The 17,097-nt window shown below is 42.2% G+C and overlaps 1 protein-coding gene across 1 annotated transcript; it reads left to right on the top strand.

Annotated features, from left to right (window-relative positions):
• The first annotated feature begins 6,168 nt into the window (after positions 1-6,168).
• On the top strand, positions 6,169-8,785 carry FOXQ1 (forkhead box Q1). Its single transcript, XM_073678692.1, has one exon. It carries the CDS (start codon positions 6,427-6,429, stop codon positions 7,816-7,818), a length of 1,392 nt encoding a protein of 463 aa, XP_073534793.1. The 5' UTR covers positions 6,169-6,426; the 3' UTR covers positions 7,819-8,785.
• The last annotated feature ends 8,312 nt before the right edge of the window (positions 8,786-17,097 follow it).

Genomic DNA, 17,097 nt, shown 5'->3' with positions numbered 1-17,097 from the left:
TTGATAATTACTAGTCTGTATACCACAGAGAGTGTTCGACATAAGGAGTGAATCAACAGTATACTGCACACGACTGCTAATGTAGAGGGGTCCACTATAGGATTTACCTGTTCTACTGTGGGCCAGTCTGTAGGTAAGTAGAAAGATAGATAGATAGATAGATAGATAGATAGATAGATAGATAGATAGATAGATAGAGCAGATGAAATAAGTACACAGGCAGAGTTATGTGTAATAATGATAAATGACACAGAAAAAAAGTATTGAATGCATGAAATAAGAGGTGCAAAAAGAAACTCATGACAGCAGCTGAAATCTATCAGTAATTACAAAACGATCCTGCCACTTAATGAAAAATAATATCAGTTGGGTCAACTGATTGCCTATAAAAAGGTGTCTCATTACTAAGGTGCCACACAAGAAACCTCTCATGATGGGTAAAACCAGTGAGCTGTCTCAAGACCTTTACAACCTTATTGCTGCAAAACATACTGATGGCATTGGTTACAAAAGAATTTCTAAACTACTGAAAGTTCCAGTGAACACTGTTGGGGCCATAATCCGGAAGTAGAAAGAATGCAATTTCACCATAATCAGCCATCACCAGGTGCTCCCTGCAAGATTTCAAACAGAGGAGTGAAAAAAATATTAGATGAGTTGTTCTAGAGCCAAGGATCATTTGTGGAAAGCTACAGAAAGACCTGGAATCAACAGGTAAATTTGTTTAAAATAAAAACATAAGTAATTCACTAAACCTATATGGCCGGTATGCATGCTCACCACGCAACACTTGTTGAACAAAAAGCATGTTCAAGCACGTTTAAAGTTTGCTCTACAACATTTAGACAAGCCTGTGAAATTGTGGGAGAATATAGTCTGGTCAGATGAGACCAAACTTGAACTCTTTGGATGTCATAATGCACACCATGTTTGGCCAAAAGCCACTACATATAACCCCAAAAACGCCATACCAACAGTGAAGTTTGGAGACAGTAACATAATGGTGTGGGGATGTTATTCAGCAAAAAGCACTGGCAAACTTCATATAATTGAAGGAAAGGAAGGATGAATGGACAAATATACCGAGACATTCTTGATAAAAAATCTGTTGGCATTTACCAAGATGATGAAGATGAAACAAGGGTGGAAATGTCAGCAAGATAATGATACCAAACACACAACCAAGGAAACTCTCAGTTGGTTTCAGAGAAAGAAATTAAAGCTGTTAGAATGGCCCAGCCAATCACATGATCTGTATCCAATAGAAAATTATGGAAGACACTAAAGCTCAGCATTCATAGAAGAAGCCCACAGAACCTTCAGGATTTGAAGAGTGTTTGTGTAGAAGAATGGGCCAAAATCACACTTGAGCAATGCATGTGACTAGTTTCTCCATACAGGTGGTGTCTAGAAGCTGTCATCACCAACAAAGGCTTTTGAACAAAGTATTAAATAAATTTCAGTAAGTGTGTTCAATACTTTTTCTTTGTGTCATTTCTCATTATTACACATAACTTAATTTATGGAAATCTATGGTTTGATTTCTATGCCTGTGTGGATTGAATTGGCTGTTACCCACACCTGGTGAGAATTTCATGTCAACTGCACCTTTAGAAATACATTTACTTAGAAAATTGGTGATGTGTTCAATACTTATTTCACTCACTGTAGATAGATAGATAGATAGATAGATAGCTCTGTATACCAAAGGGAGTGTTCCACAGAAGCAAAAACAGTATTAGAGAGGTGGGATTATATATCTTGTAAATAGTTTCTGCCTTAAGATTTACATGATTTCAGAATGCTGCAGTATGTCATCAAAACCAATTACTGTCTATGTGCAGCTGAGGACTACACCCATCTTCCCAGTAATAAGTGCTGGAGCTCACATTTACAAGAAGTATTAGCTATGCATTGTGCTCCCCTGCCTTCCTCATTCCTGGGGAGTCACCTCCAGCCTGCAGCTAAACATGAGAAACGATGTCCCAACCAATGCAGCAAAACAACCCTAACTGTATAAACAAGCCCAGCAGCTTCCACTCTGCGCAGGTGTCTAGACAAGGCTGAGGAGCTGATAAGGAGGTGCATCAGCAGCAGGCAGGGATGTTTGTACTGCCATTGTCACTGGGACATCCTTCACACTGCTTGCATTCTCTTATGAAAATGGCAGCAGGGACAAAAAAAGTGGTGGAATAACTTCCTGCAGCTAAGATGAATTGTCCTCTGCAACCAACAGACAACAGATTAACCTGGCACATACAATGGTGACCTTTCTGAATGCTGTCACTGCTCGAGCAAATGATCCAAAGGAATGTTTAGTGGATGTTATTTAATGGACAGAATGGACAACATGGTCAGGAATTTTTGTATGTTATGTCTTACTTATTCAATAGTAACTGTTGTTCTGTGCGCTTCCATTTAATGACAAACAAGGACAAAAAAATTGTTGTATTGAAAAAGATTACTATAGAGATATTCAGAAGGTAATCAGAAAATATGTTATGAAAATTGCTATACTATTACACAAAAAAACTACACAACATAGGCATACATTAGATAGATAGATGATGGCTAGATGGATAGATAGATGGATAGATAGATAGATGGATGGATAATAGATAAATAAAAATATAGGAACAATTTATTAGAGCATATTCTTCCTACTGTATTTTTATGTAATTTTTGCATTGCAAACCGGAGAATGATAACTAGTAGTAATATTATTATTAGATATTATTTTTTTCCAGTTTGTTGCTGCTGCTTTCTAGTTATAATTGTATTTCCTTCTAATGTCTGAAAAAAGTTTAATATTGGATAATTAGCATTCGGTATTTTTTTTTTTTTTTAAAAGTTATGATAGTCATAATAATTCTTGGTCAACTAAAAGTTGAATATACTGTATGGTCTACATATATGATGAGCTGATATAGTCAATACTTTTCTTTCTTTTGTGCTATAAAGACTAGTATTTCCATCAGGTAACTGCCTACATTGACCCTTTTTCTTGAGAAGCACTGTCATGTGGAGTCTTGATGTAAGGCCTTCACATTGAAACAGATCTCTGACATGTTTACCTATAAGGTTTGGAAAATACTTTTAAGTCCTTTGAATGAAGATAAGAGACAATGAGCACAGTTCTTACACAAATGCTGGAAAGGTAATAAAATAAACATCAAAGGTAGATTAGGAGATATGACCCTATCCCTTGCAGCTCACAACAAAGGCAGGAAGCACAGGAAACCTACCCCAAGCATTGACTGGGGGTCACATCACTACACTTCTCACATCCAAGATCTCTCCCACTACTGGCCAGCAGCACAAGCAGTACGTGTGAAAAACTTATTGCAAAGCACTTTTAAAAACAGAAAAGAGGTGTTCTTAAGTTTGAATGCTATCCCCTATCCACTGCTGGATAAGAGATAATATTCCAACCGTTGGGGGTCCAACTGTCGTAGCCCCCAGCAAGTCTGAGAATCGGCGGTAGCCTTGGCTTAATGGAGCAGAGGTTGATCATGCAGTGAACTGAACTTTTTCATTCAACCCCATGGCCACCATGCCATGCACTCTGCAGGTGTAATGTGTAAACATACCAATACTTTGGATGGATAGAAAGAAAAAAATCATTGAAAAATAAAATGATTTGCTTTATGAATGCATTGATCCATTAATTTACAAATAGGTGAATCGATACAAGATAATATAGACGTAGGTAGTGAGCATACTGCTGTGTATGGAGGTTGAGAGACTGCTGTACCTGGAGCAGCTCTGCCACCTACAAATGACATCAGACGTTACACAAGGAGACACCTGCACAGGGAGCAATGAAATATGTAGCAGACTCGTGTCAGGCAATTATACGTTTCCTGGAACCTTATCACCACTAACTACCTGGACTGTGCATGCTAACTAAAAAGTGAAACCCTTAATTAAAACTAATAACCAAGAAATGAAGAGATTGACTTGTAATTCTTTGTAGAATATTGGGGTCGGTCACACCTTTATTAAACATTTTGAATAAGAGAGCCTTGTGAAGTAAATAAGATGTCATACCATCCTGCATGCTACCAACTGGGCAGTGGGCACTAACTTGATGGATTACTCTAACAGGCAATTCCCCCTTTCCGCCAAGAGATGTTCATGCATATTGGGCCTCATTGAAGTGCCAGAATGATCCAGGTTTTCAACTTGTCACTGTAGAGAGCGAGGCACTCATAGTGGAGAGTGACGGAAAACCCGTGGATGGATGTTGTGACATCATTAACCGAATAAACATGGTTTAAGACACCCAACTCACTTCAAACTTACATGTGAGCAACCTACTGTCTCCTTCCCCACCATCCTGTAGAATGTAAGCCCGCAAGGGTCCTCTTCCCTCTGTACCAGTCTATCATTGTTAGTTACTCTAAGAGATATCTGTATTTGGTATGTAACCCCTTCTTATGTACAGCACCATGGAATCAATGGCGCTATATAAATAAATAATAATAATGAAATTATTCATCATAGCTGCACCAGGCCGTACACCCCTGTAGTCTGTGAGCAAAGTAAATTGTGTCTAAATACACAAACAATTCTGGACCGAACTCCAGCTTCTTAGCGTTTATTACACGTGCTAACATTACAAAATCTTGAAGCCAATGTCCTAAAGTTTTTCAATCTTCATTTTTTAATCACCCCCTTTTTGAAATCTTCTCTCTTTATCCATAGTCACCTTATCAGGAACACTATTCCATTTCTTTTTCCAGAAATTTTCATACACTTCATTAGATAAATGCTCTTAAAATGTGTCCCCTAACTGCATACCTGACCGTACTTGTTCTTGTGAAGCCGTCTCACCTGAGGGTCAAAAGCCAATGTGGACTTGACCAATTTTGTAAAATATTTATTTGCACAGTACGCACCTCATTTGGAGCTGACTTGGTTAGCAGATCAGACATTAGTACATGACAACTCACTCTCCATCACTATAAGGGGAACCAATGGCCCTGGAGAAGGCTTTGGAAGAGTCATGTGTGCAGCAGGCTCCTGATAAAGGCCTACCCTATATCACCTGCTGAACATTGAAAACCTCCTTTCTCTATCTGTTGTTCAATTTATCCACCAGAACGATCAATCACTAAAGGATGCCATAGAGGTATGCCTGGTCTCCTGGTCATGTTCTGACCTCATTGAATGCTCCCTTTGGCGTCTATTGTTGCAGTGTATGGAGGAGGAATGATGCGCAGAAACACATTGCCTTATACGATTGCGGCTGTAACGCCCAGCATCCAACTCCGAATGGCTACTATATTGCCTGGCATGACCTCTTCTAGAGGGTGATCTGTAAAGGGTGCTAAGCCTGTTTAATGACCTAAGCAGGGCTGTGGCGGACAATTATCATCCTCGCTAACAATCAAAAAATCGCTCCTCATCATTAGAGAACTAATAATTTAATTAAATAATTAAAATCTTCTTCAATTTCAGGTTCATACCAATCATGCACATAATAGCCTCGGTCAGGACTGCACACATACTGGCTTGCAACCAGTCCATGTATTATTATTTATCCTATTTAGTATATCAAGTCTGCATTATACAATATATGTACATTTTACCTTTTGTGTCTCCCCATTTCCTCATGGACTGTATGCTTGCGAGCAGGGCCCTCACTCCTTTCGATATGAGATATGCTTATTCTGTATTGTCTGTATAAGTCCCCCCCTAAAATTTGTAAAGTGCTGCGGAATATGTTGGTGCTATAAAAATAAAAAAATATTATTATAATACGCAGATAAGTGGCTAAAAAGGTTAATTATAAGAGTGCTTAATACGTTATCCTGTTGCTGCAAGCCAGCAGCAGCAGGGTTAACTCAATGATGAGAATGCAGCTACAAAAAGCAAAAGGGATACTTATACTGTGAGTTTGCTGCTGCAGTCCTGAAGCAACAGGGTTAACTGACTGGTGAAGTTGAGCAGTGGGAGGAGGAGGAGCAGCCTTCATAGAACTTCTGAAGAAACAGCTAGTCCTGCTGGAGGATGTACTGACTTCTGTGACACAGACTGATTATCAGGAGCTGATTGTGTCACCCATAGTAGCATGCACTGACTGGGAGTGTTAGGCTGTCTGCTAGCCGGCTCCCCCTCCTGTTTAAAGAGGCTGGGATTGGCTGGAGATAGAGTAGGTGAGCTGGGCAGCCACCCCCACCTGTCTATTATAATAGAGCGAGGCCAGGGAAGGATCAGTGTACAATAATAATAAGAGCAGCAGGCAGCAGCTGCACCAGACTGAAGGGACTTGACAGCCCTTGACAAGCAGCCCCTGACAAGTCACAGCTGTGGCGATCTACTCTTTACTCTTAACCCCCTTCCAGCTAATCAGCTGCTGAGACATGTGGGCACTGCTGGCACACCACTGACCCTCTACCTGAAGACTCTGGGTATCGCTACATGACACAGTGTGAGTGGCAGCAATCAAGAAGCCAGCCGGAGAATAGTGGAGACGTATTAGTCGTGATGAGTGTGGAGGTGTTCCCCAGAGCTACCTATGTGGATAAGGTGTGCAATGGCGGCAGCGACCAGGAGGGCAGCATGCCATCCCCCCTCTCCAGCCGGGATGATGAGCTTGGCTCTGATGGAGACTTTGTAGCCAACAGTCCAGCACCAGTTCTGAGCCCCAGAGACATGGATACAGGCAGCCTCGTTGGTGAGGAGGAGGAAGAGGAGGAGGGAGAGGTGAGAGCTGGCTCCGAGAGAGAAGAGGACGATTCTGAGATACCTTTGGGCTGTAGAACCCAAGTATTGGAGGGTGGCAAAGCTAAGACATACACCCGGCGCCCAAAACCACCTTACTCTTACATTGCTCTCATAGCCATGGCCATCAGGGACTCTGCCAGTGGCCGCCTCACCCTGGCTGAGATCAATGACTATTTGATGAAGAAATTTCCATTCTTCAGGGGTCAGTACACTGGCTGGAGGAACTCTGTCCGCCATAACCTCTCCCTCAATGACTGTTTTGTCAAAGTGCTAAGAGACCCGTCACGTCCATGGGGAAAGGACAACTACTGGATGCTGAACCCTAACAGTGAGTACACCTTTGCTGATGGTGTATTCAGACGCAGAAGGAAGAGGCTAAATCGGGTCACCAAGTGCCTTAAAGAACAGGAGCTGCAAGGACTTTCTGAGCACCAGCATCACACACTGATGCCATCACCTGCTGCCACCCAGAGTTCAGTCTCTTCCTCCAGCAGACTACTAATGAGGTCTGCATCCCCATCTTCTTCCTCGGCACATCCTTCTATCAGCACCAGCAGCTCCTCTAAGGAGTCAAATCCAGGGACTAAGTTCTCCAGCTCCTTCGCTATTGACAGCATTCTGAGCAAACCATTCCACAAAAGAGAGATCAGAGAAGAAGACACTAGGTCACCAAGTGGTAGGATACTGTGGCCTACAGGTGCTTTATTCCACTCCCCTCCTTCAGTCCCTTCCTATCCTCTTCTTTCTTACTCTCCATCATCTACACTGCCTCATTCACCTTCCATCTTCCCACTTAACCCCCTCAGCAGTACTGGAGCTTCCTTACACTTACAACTCTATAGGTATTGCATGCCTGAAGCTCTGCTACTCTTAGTGGACCCCAGAAATGAAGGACAGCAGCTGTCTGCTGACCCCAGGGAAGATCAGCACCAATCCAGGCGTCCTCCCTCCCAACATCCCCAACTGTTCCCACACCCCAGCTCTGCTAAGTCTTTCTCAGAACACCTGGGAAGTAATGAGCTCTTGTGCACCATGCGTTCTCCGGGATCATACCATCCATATAGGTCTGAGACATTACTAGCATGATGACAATGATGGGGGGAAGGTATGTTTGTTGTAGCATCCACTGAGTCCAATTATATTTATCTGTAAAAGGCATGATTTATTTGCAAATAATTTGTTGTAAAGGGGTTCCAATAATCTGGCTGCCATGTAATGCATCAATACATTTCTGTGTTTCTTGGATCATCCAAACCAACCAATTTCAGTGCCTGTATTTTCTATGTCTGACAAGTGCCTTTAATAACCACCCCAACTTCAGGGGAGACTATTTAAGATTTTGAAAATTTATACCAAAAACTATTGAAACTTTATGTTATATGCTTGTCTTAAAAACCCTTAGCCCTAAGTAATGTGATTGTCACTGACCAGGGTCTACATGAAAATCTCGAACCCTCTTATATGTAACTATTCGTGTGGCTGCGCCACCGAGTCTGCACTGGTATATATGTTTTCTAAGATGTCTAAGTGACCTTCAGCTGCACTTTTTAAGTACACCATTACCTTTTAGAATTGTATCCGTGGACAGAACACAATTGTGTGATCATTGACCCGACAATACCTCGACTGGGCCACTTCTCTGGCTGCCACCTGTCTGTATTTCAACCTTTTTCTAAAATGCCAATTCTACTGTAAAGTCCAATATGCAATAACTATAATAATGATTCTTTAGCATTAATTTGTGCCAAACAGTGATATATTTCCAGGTCATTTCTACTCTAAACACCACTGTGCCAAATATGTTTTTTTTCTTCAATTATTTATAGTTAATTCTGTGATGCCAGGTTACTACTAATGAACTGTGGTGGGCCAATGATTTGATTGATGGCTTACAAGAAGCTCAAATCGAGCCAAGTGTGCGGACTTCTTCCAGGTGTACCAATGCCATTGCCAGCACTGCCACTACTGAGCAGAGATTGTCTTTTTATAATGTTTTATATGTATTTTATTGAGACATCCAGCTTATTTTCAAATAAAACTGTTGAGAAAATGACATTCCTGTGTGTGACGTGTGCAGTGATTCAGCAGTCTGCTTTGTGATGGTTGAAGGGAATTCCATAAACTTCATAACATGAAAAGTATGTGATTCGCGTGAGAAATAATAAAGACAGTTTACAGAGTCTGCAGATCTGGTTACTCCAGAAGACTGCTCACCTTGCAGAAGTAGGAGGCTGATCTGACAGTTCACTCATCTTCTCTGCTTATCTCCTCTCTAATGTAACCACAAATCTTTACTAGACTGAACACCCACATGAACGTCCTAACCATACACATACTCTACTGTCTACACCTTTGACAATCACAAGATAATCCCCATCTTTTTTTTTCTTTACAAACCTTCTTATGCAAGCATATATTAAACTTGGCATTTAAAATGTGTGGTGTACCTGAAGATGTATGATAATAAATGTTAAAACCACCACTTTTCTCTAGGTAGGGTGCTAAAAATCCTTGCTATACCAGAATCTCTTTTTAATGAAATAATACATTTTAAATTAATACTATAGTTTTAGGTCAGAATCGAGTGAACATTGTGACCTCTAGGCACTTACGCACATTATGGAATAGATCATCCGAATGATATTATTTTACTGGAAGAAAATGGTAAGACAGATGTGAAGTTAAATGAATTGATATAGTGTTAGAAAAACAGCTGTTTTTATTATTTCAAAGACAACCCCACACCTACCCACGGGTTGTAAAAGATACTACAGCTTAGTCCCATTTATTTCAATAGTTAGCCGAGATGCAGTACTAGCCATAGCCTGTGAGCAGGGGTGGTGCTGTTTCTGGCAGAAAGCAGCAATACTTTCCTAATCCTGTACTGTCACTTCACAAAAATACTGAAAGGGAAGCAGTCAGCTGATTCATATTGAAGGAAACACAGGCAACATGAATTGGAGACTGACTGCGTTATTGCAGCTGTATATGTTACACACTGAAACACTGTAATTTCAGAAAAATGTATTTGAAATTGCTTCTTCCCAATCTGATCACTTGACTGACAGGTCTCTTCCTAAACACATACATAGCAAGAGACCTGTCAGTCCAGGAGAGCGGGGTGGGGAGAAGCCACCAGGAAGCTGTCTCTTGGACTACTCATCCTAGTCACAATCTTTTAAAGGGATTGTCTCAAATTCATAAATGGGTAAAATAGCAAAGTGATTATAAAACAAGCAGCCTGTTTTTTAAACATCTCTCCAGTCTCAAAAATTTAATTTTTTTTTTAATTTTATAGTCTACAGCTTGCTACCAAGTTTCTAGCCACCCTGCAGTCCCAGCCTTGCCAATTATCTAGGTAAGGAATATCTCTTGGCATGAGAAGGTTCTGTGCTTTACAGCCTGCTCACGCCACTCTGAAGCTACAGGTGCTTCTCATAAAATTAGAATATCATCAAAAAGTTAATTTATTTCAGTTCTTCAATACAAAAAGTGAAACAATTATATAGAGTCATTACAAACTGAGTGATCTATTTCAAGTGTTTATTTCTGTTAATGTTGATGATTATGGCTTACAGCCAATGAAAACACAAAAGTAATTACCTCAATAATTTAGAATAATTAACAAAAAACACCTGCAAAGGCTTCCTAAGCGTTTAAAAAGGTCCCTTAGTCTGTTTCAGTAGGCTCCACAATCATGGGGTAGACTACTGGCTTGACAGATGGCCAGAAGGCAGTCACTGACACACTCCACAAGGAGAGTAAGCCACAAAAGGTCATTGCTAAAGAAGCTGGCTGTTCACAGAGTGCTGTATCCAAGCATATTAATGGAAAGTTGAGTGGAAGGAATAAGTGTGGTAGAAAAAGGTGTACAAGCTGCAGCCTTGAAATGATTGTTTAGAAAAGGCCATTTGGGGGAGATTTACCAGGAGTGGACTGCTGCTGGAGTCATTGCTTCAAGAGCCACCACACACAGACATATCCAGGACATCGGCTACAAGTGTCGCATTCCTTGTGTCAAGCCACTCATGACCAATAGACAACGCCAGAAGCGTCTTATCTGGGCCAAGGAGAAAAAGACCTGGACTGTTGCTCAGTGGTCCAAGGTGTTGTTTTCAGATGAAAGTAAATTTTGCATTTCATTTGGAAATCAAGGTCCCAGAGTCTGGAGGAAGAGTGGAGAGGCACACAATCCAAGCTGCTTGAGGTCTAGTGTGAAGTTTCCACAATCAGTGATGGTTTGGGGAGCCATGTCATCTGCTGATGTTGGTCCACCAAAGTCAGCGCAGCCGTCTACCAGGAAATTTTAGAGCACTTCATGCTTCCCTCTGCCGACAAGCTTTTTGGAGATGGAAATTGAATTCTCCATCAGGACTTGGCACCTGTCCACACTGCCAAAAGTACCAATACCTGGTTTAAAAACAGTATCACTGTGCTTGATTGGCCAGCAAACTCGCCTAACCTTAACCCCATAGAGAATCTATGGGGTATTGTCAAGAGGAAGATGAGAGACACCAGACTCAACAATGCAGACAAGCTGAAGGCTGCTACCAAAGCAACCTGGGCTTCCATAACACCTCAGCAGTGCCACAGGCTGATCGCCTCCATGCCATGCCACATTGATGCTGTAATTGATGCAATAGGAGCCCCAACCAAGTATTGAGTGCATTTACTGAACATACATTTCAGTAGGCCAACATTTTGGATTTTAAAATAATTTTTCAAGCTGCTGTTACAAAGTATTCTAATTTACTGAGATAATGACTTTTGTGTTTTCATTGGATGTAAGCCGTAATCATCAACATTAACAGAAATAAACACTTGAAATAGATCACTCAGTTTGTATTGGCTCTATATAATATATGAGTTTCACTTTTTTTCACTTGAAGAACTGAAATAAATTAACTTTTTGATGATATTCTAATTTTGTGAGAAGCACCTGTAGCTGGATTGCTGGATCCGACCAGTCTCAGTGTCCTTGTGCTTCTCGCATGCTGCAGAGCCAAAGCCGCCTCTGCTAGCAGCCAAGAAGAGAGTACAATTAGGGTTAGTGCCGCAATCACGCCACAGGTCTGAACTGTCAATCTTCATAAGCACACCCCACCCCCATCAAAGCAGGAAGCCAAAAGCTGGGAGCTCCTGAAGCTGCAGCTTGAGACAACCTCTATAAAGAGGTTACCCACTTGAAAATAGTATATTTAGATGTGATACTTTTATTATCTAAGATGTTCAAATCTTCAGGTGTCAGCAATGACCATGACAGTTTCACTTCTTGAAAGTTTCCTATGTCTGCATATCATCAGTATTGCATGTGAAGGAGGCTGGCTGATTTCGCAGTTCAATAGTCAAGCCAGCCCCCTTCTATGTCTAAGGAAAGGGCAAGTCAGAGAAGGGTGAAAGCTTAGCTATTGAAATGAGCGAGTCATCAGCCTCCTTCACACAAGGTTCCCCTGTGTTGAAAACAGCAGGGAAGAAGCTGGACCAGGACTTGATATTTATGATAATACAAGTTTATTAGTCAAGTTATACCATATACAGTACAGACCAAAAGTTTGGACACACCCTCTCATTTAAAGATTTTTCTGTATTTTCATGACTATGAAAATTGTACATTCACACTGAAGGCATCAAAACTATGAATTAACACATGTGGAATTATATACTTAACAAAAAAGTGTGAAACAACTGAAAATATGCCTTATATTCTAGGTTCTTCAAAGTAGCCACCTTTTGCTTGATGACTGATTTGCACACTCTTGGCATTCTCTTGATGAGCTTCAAGAGGTAGTTACCGGAAATGGTCTTCCAACAATCTTGAAGGAGTTCCCAGAGATGCTTAGCACTTGTTGGCTCTTTTGCCTTCACTTTGTGGTCCAGCTCACCCCAAACCATCTCGTTTGGGTTCAGGTCTGGTGACTGTGGAGGCCAGGTCATCTGGCGTAGCACCCCATCACTCTCCTTCTTGGTCAAATAGCCCTTACACAGCCTGCAGGGGTGTTTGGGGTCATTGTCCTGTTGAAAAATAAATGATGGTCCAACTAAATGCAAACCGGATGGAATAGCATGCCGCTGCAAGATCCTGTGGTAGCCATGCTGGTTCAGTATGCCTTTAACTTTGAATAAATCCCCAACAATGTCACCAGCAAAGCACCCCCACACCATCACACCTCCTCTTCCATGCTTCACAGTGGGAACCAGGCATGTAGAGTCCATCCTTTCACCTTTTCTGCATCACACAAAGACACGGTGGTTGGAACCAAAGATCTCAAATTTGGACTCATCAGACCAAAGCACAGATTTCCACTGGTCTAATGTCCATTCCTTGTGTTCTTTGGCCTAAACAAGTCTCTTCTGCTTGTTACCTGTCCTTAGCAGTGGTTTCCTAGCAGCTATTTTACCATGAAGGCCTGCTGCACAAAGTCTCCTCTTAACAGTTGTTGTAGTGATGTGTCTGCTGCTAGAACTCTGTGTGGCATTGACCTGGTCTCTAATCTGAGCTGCTGTTAACGTGCGATTTCTGAGGCTGGTGACTTGGCTAAACTTATCCTCAGAAGCAGAGGTGACTCTTGGTCTTCCTTTCCTGAGGCGGTCCTCATGTGAGCCAGTTTCTTTGTAGCGCTTGATGGTTTTTGCAACTGCACTTGTGGACACTTTCAAAGTTTACCCAATTTTTCGGACTGACTGACCTTCATTTCTTAAAGTAATGATGGCCCCTCATTTTTCTTTACTTAGCTGCTTTTTTCTTGCCATAATACAAATTCTAACAGTCTATTCAGTAGGACTATCAGCTGCGTATCCACCTGACTTCTGCACAACACAACTGATGGTCCCAACCCCATTTATAAGGCAAGAAATCACACTTATTAAACCTGACAGGGCACACCTGTGAAGTGAAAACCATTTCCGGTGACTACCTCTTGAAGCTCATCAAGAGAATGCCAAGAGTGTGCAAAGCAGTCATCAAAGCAAAAGGTGGCTACTTTAAAGAACCTAGAATATAAGACATATTTTCACTTGTTGCACACTTGTTTGTTAAGTATATAATTCCACATGTGTTAATTCATAGTTTTGATGCCTTCAGTGTGAATGTACAATTTTCAAAGTCATGAAAATACAGAAAAATCTTTAAATGAGAAGGTGTGTCCAAACTTTTGGTCTGTACTGTATGTTTATTTTTCTAACACTTCCAAATATGATGAAGTGGACAACCCCTTGCGGCGCCCTCTCACTTCCTCCGGATGTCTGATTAGTCCAAACAAGGACTGTCAACTGATTGGCTGCAGGGATTTTTATGTCATGTGAACCCCCTCACCCTGTCCTCCCGGAGAGCCAGTGCTGACACCTCTGGAACAGTGAGTATAGGTGTTATTATTTTACTTGGAGTAAAAATAGTAATTGAGAAGGGGTTGTCCGAGTAAAGGACAACTCCTTTAAAGGGGTTGTCCAGTACTTTATATTACCCCCCCCCCCCCCAGTGTATCCCCCCAGGGCCCCTAAGGATTTTTGTAATTACCTTATGTTGCAGATAATGCCTGCGAGCGGCGCTACCACTGGCCGCTCACAGGCATCACGTGACCCCCGGCTGCAGCCGGCTCTGACATCCGCTGACGTCACGAGAAGTCCAGGCTGCAGCCGGCTCTGACATCCGCTGACGTCACGACAAGTGCTGGCAGCCGCTGGGGGTCTCTGTTTTCTGCTTTCCACAGTGGCTGCTGGGTTGTGGTCAGGGTTACCCACCCCCTTCCCCCCGCATCACACCCGGCATCCACCGCACGCTCTGCCTCTCCCCATTCATTGGGAAAGCGGCGGTGGATGCTGGGTGTGATACGGGGGGTAACCCCACCCACAACCTGGCAGCCACCGCGGGGACCCCAGCACTGAGTCACACCTCACTTTTCGTAACATTAGCGCGGGGTCACGTGATGCAACATAAGGTATTTACAAAAATCCTTAGGGGCCCCGGGAGGATACATTGGGGAGGTAATATAAAGTACTGGACAACTTCTTTGGATAGCACTGCTTCACTATTTTATGACTAGTGCACTGATTAATTGAGCAGAGTACTAAGATACTCATGTCACCAATGAGAGAATTCCTATGCTATGTACCACTGTGCTATGGATATTACAGGTCATGCATTTGGACTGGGATTTTGCTCTTGCCCATTATTAGAATTACTCCTATTTCCAAAGTGACATAATCTAATAACTGCATTATATGAGAGAATTGCTCAGAATGCAGGTGCAATTTCCTGATATAATTCTTATGTATATGCCTACTTTACCACCATTGTTAGTGGAGTCCTGCTCATAAATCCCACTGTGTGCTTTATATTGTGAAAAGCACAGCATTAAATCATATAATGGGGATTGCTAGCCTTTTGTTAAGAGGAAAACACATTGGGGAAGTTTTAACCCTCAACTGGTGAGGTGGGGTTTGCCACACCCCAGGGAATTTTTGTTCGGCTGCCATTCATTGAAAAATGCTGGTATGAGGATACGTGTCTCGCTAGCTTCCATCCATTTGTGGGTGTCAAAAATTTGTTATACTCATGTGTAATCAATCGCCAATAAGAAAACGATTAAAACAAACGTGATCTTTACATTTTCAGTAAACACTGGGGTATAGGAAACCCCACATCACCAGTTGCGTGACAAAAAACCCACCTCACCAGTTGAGGGTTAAAGGGGTGTTGCGTAACCAGATGGTCCAGTAAACTCCTCCTGGCTTCATTTCTGTGGCTAGAGGAGAATGGGGGACATGAGTTCCCTGGCCTGTCGATTGGTGTGGGTCCCAGTGGTATAACTCGCATGATCATACAATTATCATTAATTCAGTCCAGAGGATAGGTGATAATTTATGGAGATTGAGAAACCCTTTTACCAAACTAGTGCATGGGGATGGAAAAGTTGCCCACTATATCCTATATCTAATATGCCTTAGAGAGTGTCCTGTGTCTGTATTCAACTGAAATACTGCCACCATGTGCTTGGATGACCACATGACATGATAAAGCATTTATAGATGTGGGCCAATAGAGGCAGACTTGACACCTAATTCTTTATACTTTAGAGGACACTGTGGCCGGCACCCTCCAGCCGGGGTGTGGGAGATGAGGGAAAATGATGCCGTGCCACCCACTCACCAGTTTAGAGGAGAGCTGTCCGGTTATACTCACAGTCAGCACCCACATTAAAGCACTATACAGGAATATACTGAGTGATATGGGCAGTACCAAGTGGGAAGGGGGGTGTGGGAGAGGAAGCCGTCTCATCCAAAATCACTCCAAATTGCCCTGTACTCAGCAGTGTAGCAGCCAGCGGCTCCCGCTACAATAACCTGCACATTTATCTCAGCTTCTTCTGCTTCAGTAACCTGTGCCTGCCCTCTGCTGCTCAGGGTCGCCAACCATCCAGAAATTCCAGGCAGCACTTAACTACTTCTGTGTGTAAGGCGTACCTCCTAATGTCCCAACTTCTGAAGAACAGAAAGAGGGACACATCATACGGCGCGCGTAGAGCGCTGCGGCAAGTTTTGGCCATGCCCTTGGCCACACCCCAATCCATGCTCATTTACTATTTCTTTCTCCCCCACCAGGAGGAGTTGTCAGAGGGGCACTGGTAATGAGGTGCATTCAGCAGACTCCATAGACTGCAGGGCGTAGACCCAAATCCAGGACTGTCTGCTGTATCCGGGACAGTTGGAACTAGAGATGAGCGTCTAGGTCAGTGGTACCTGGCGGCTGGACAGGAGGCCGCGAATCTCTAACCATCCAGCGTCCTCAGTGGCTTTTGATCACTCAGGGCAGCTCGACGTCATCTGTGCATCCTGCTCATCTTTTGTTGGGACCTGTGGATTATTTTTTGTTTCTTCATTCACAGTTGGAGCAGCCAGAACTTTCTCATCTTTATGTAGCTTCACTATACGACATCTTGCTTTTTTGTGTCTGTAAGGCAGAAATACTGTGTTTTTTGTTTTCTGCAGGATCCGCACCAAACTCCAAAATAAGAATCAAAGCTTTTCTGTACTGTTAAAAAGCATTAAAAACTCTGCTTCATATCTTCCCCAAAATCACATCAAACAAAGAGGAAAACATCTGGTGCGGACACCTGCAGAAAAAAAGCAGCAGAAAGAACGTAGCATTTACGCTACCTGTGAACTCGGCTTCAGCATCACAGTTTTATTACATTTTTATGGGTTTAATAGAAAAAAATATAAATTACACCATTTTTTTACGTCATTTACCGATCTCTGTAAATACAGTAATCTGATCGCTATGATGTCATTACGATTACAGGAACATCAAATATGTCCATGTTATTTGCTGATTTGTGATGTTCATTATTTAAAAATAAACTCATTAAA

The sequence above is a fragment of the Phyllobates terribilis genome, unplaced genomic scaffold (assembly GCF_046119375.1).
Source record: "Phyllobates terribilis strain yellow unplaced genomic scaffold, ASM4611937v1 Scaffold_4__5_contigs__length_816908805, whole genome shotgun sequence".
NCBI classification, from domain to species: Eukaryota; Metazoa; Chordata; class Amphibia; order Anura; family Dendrobatidae; genus Phyllobates; species Phyllobates terribilis.
Note: the sequence above shows the minus strand (reverse complement) of the source record. Positions and strands in the feature narration are given on the sequence as shown.

What these genes read in the sequence shown, in the direction of transcription:
- FOXQ1 (XM_073678692.1), top strand. Translation starts at nt 6,427, where the DNA reads ATGACACAGTGTGAGTGGCAGCAATCAAGAAGCCAGCCGGAGAATAGT.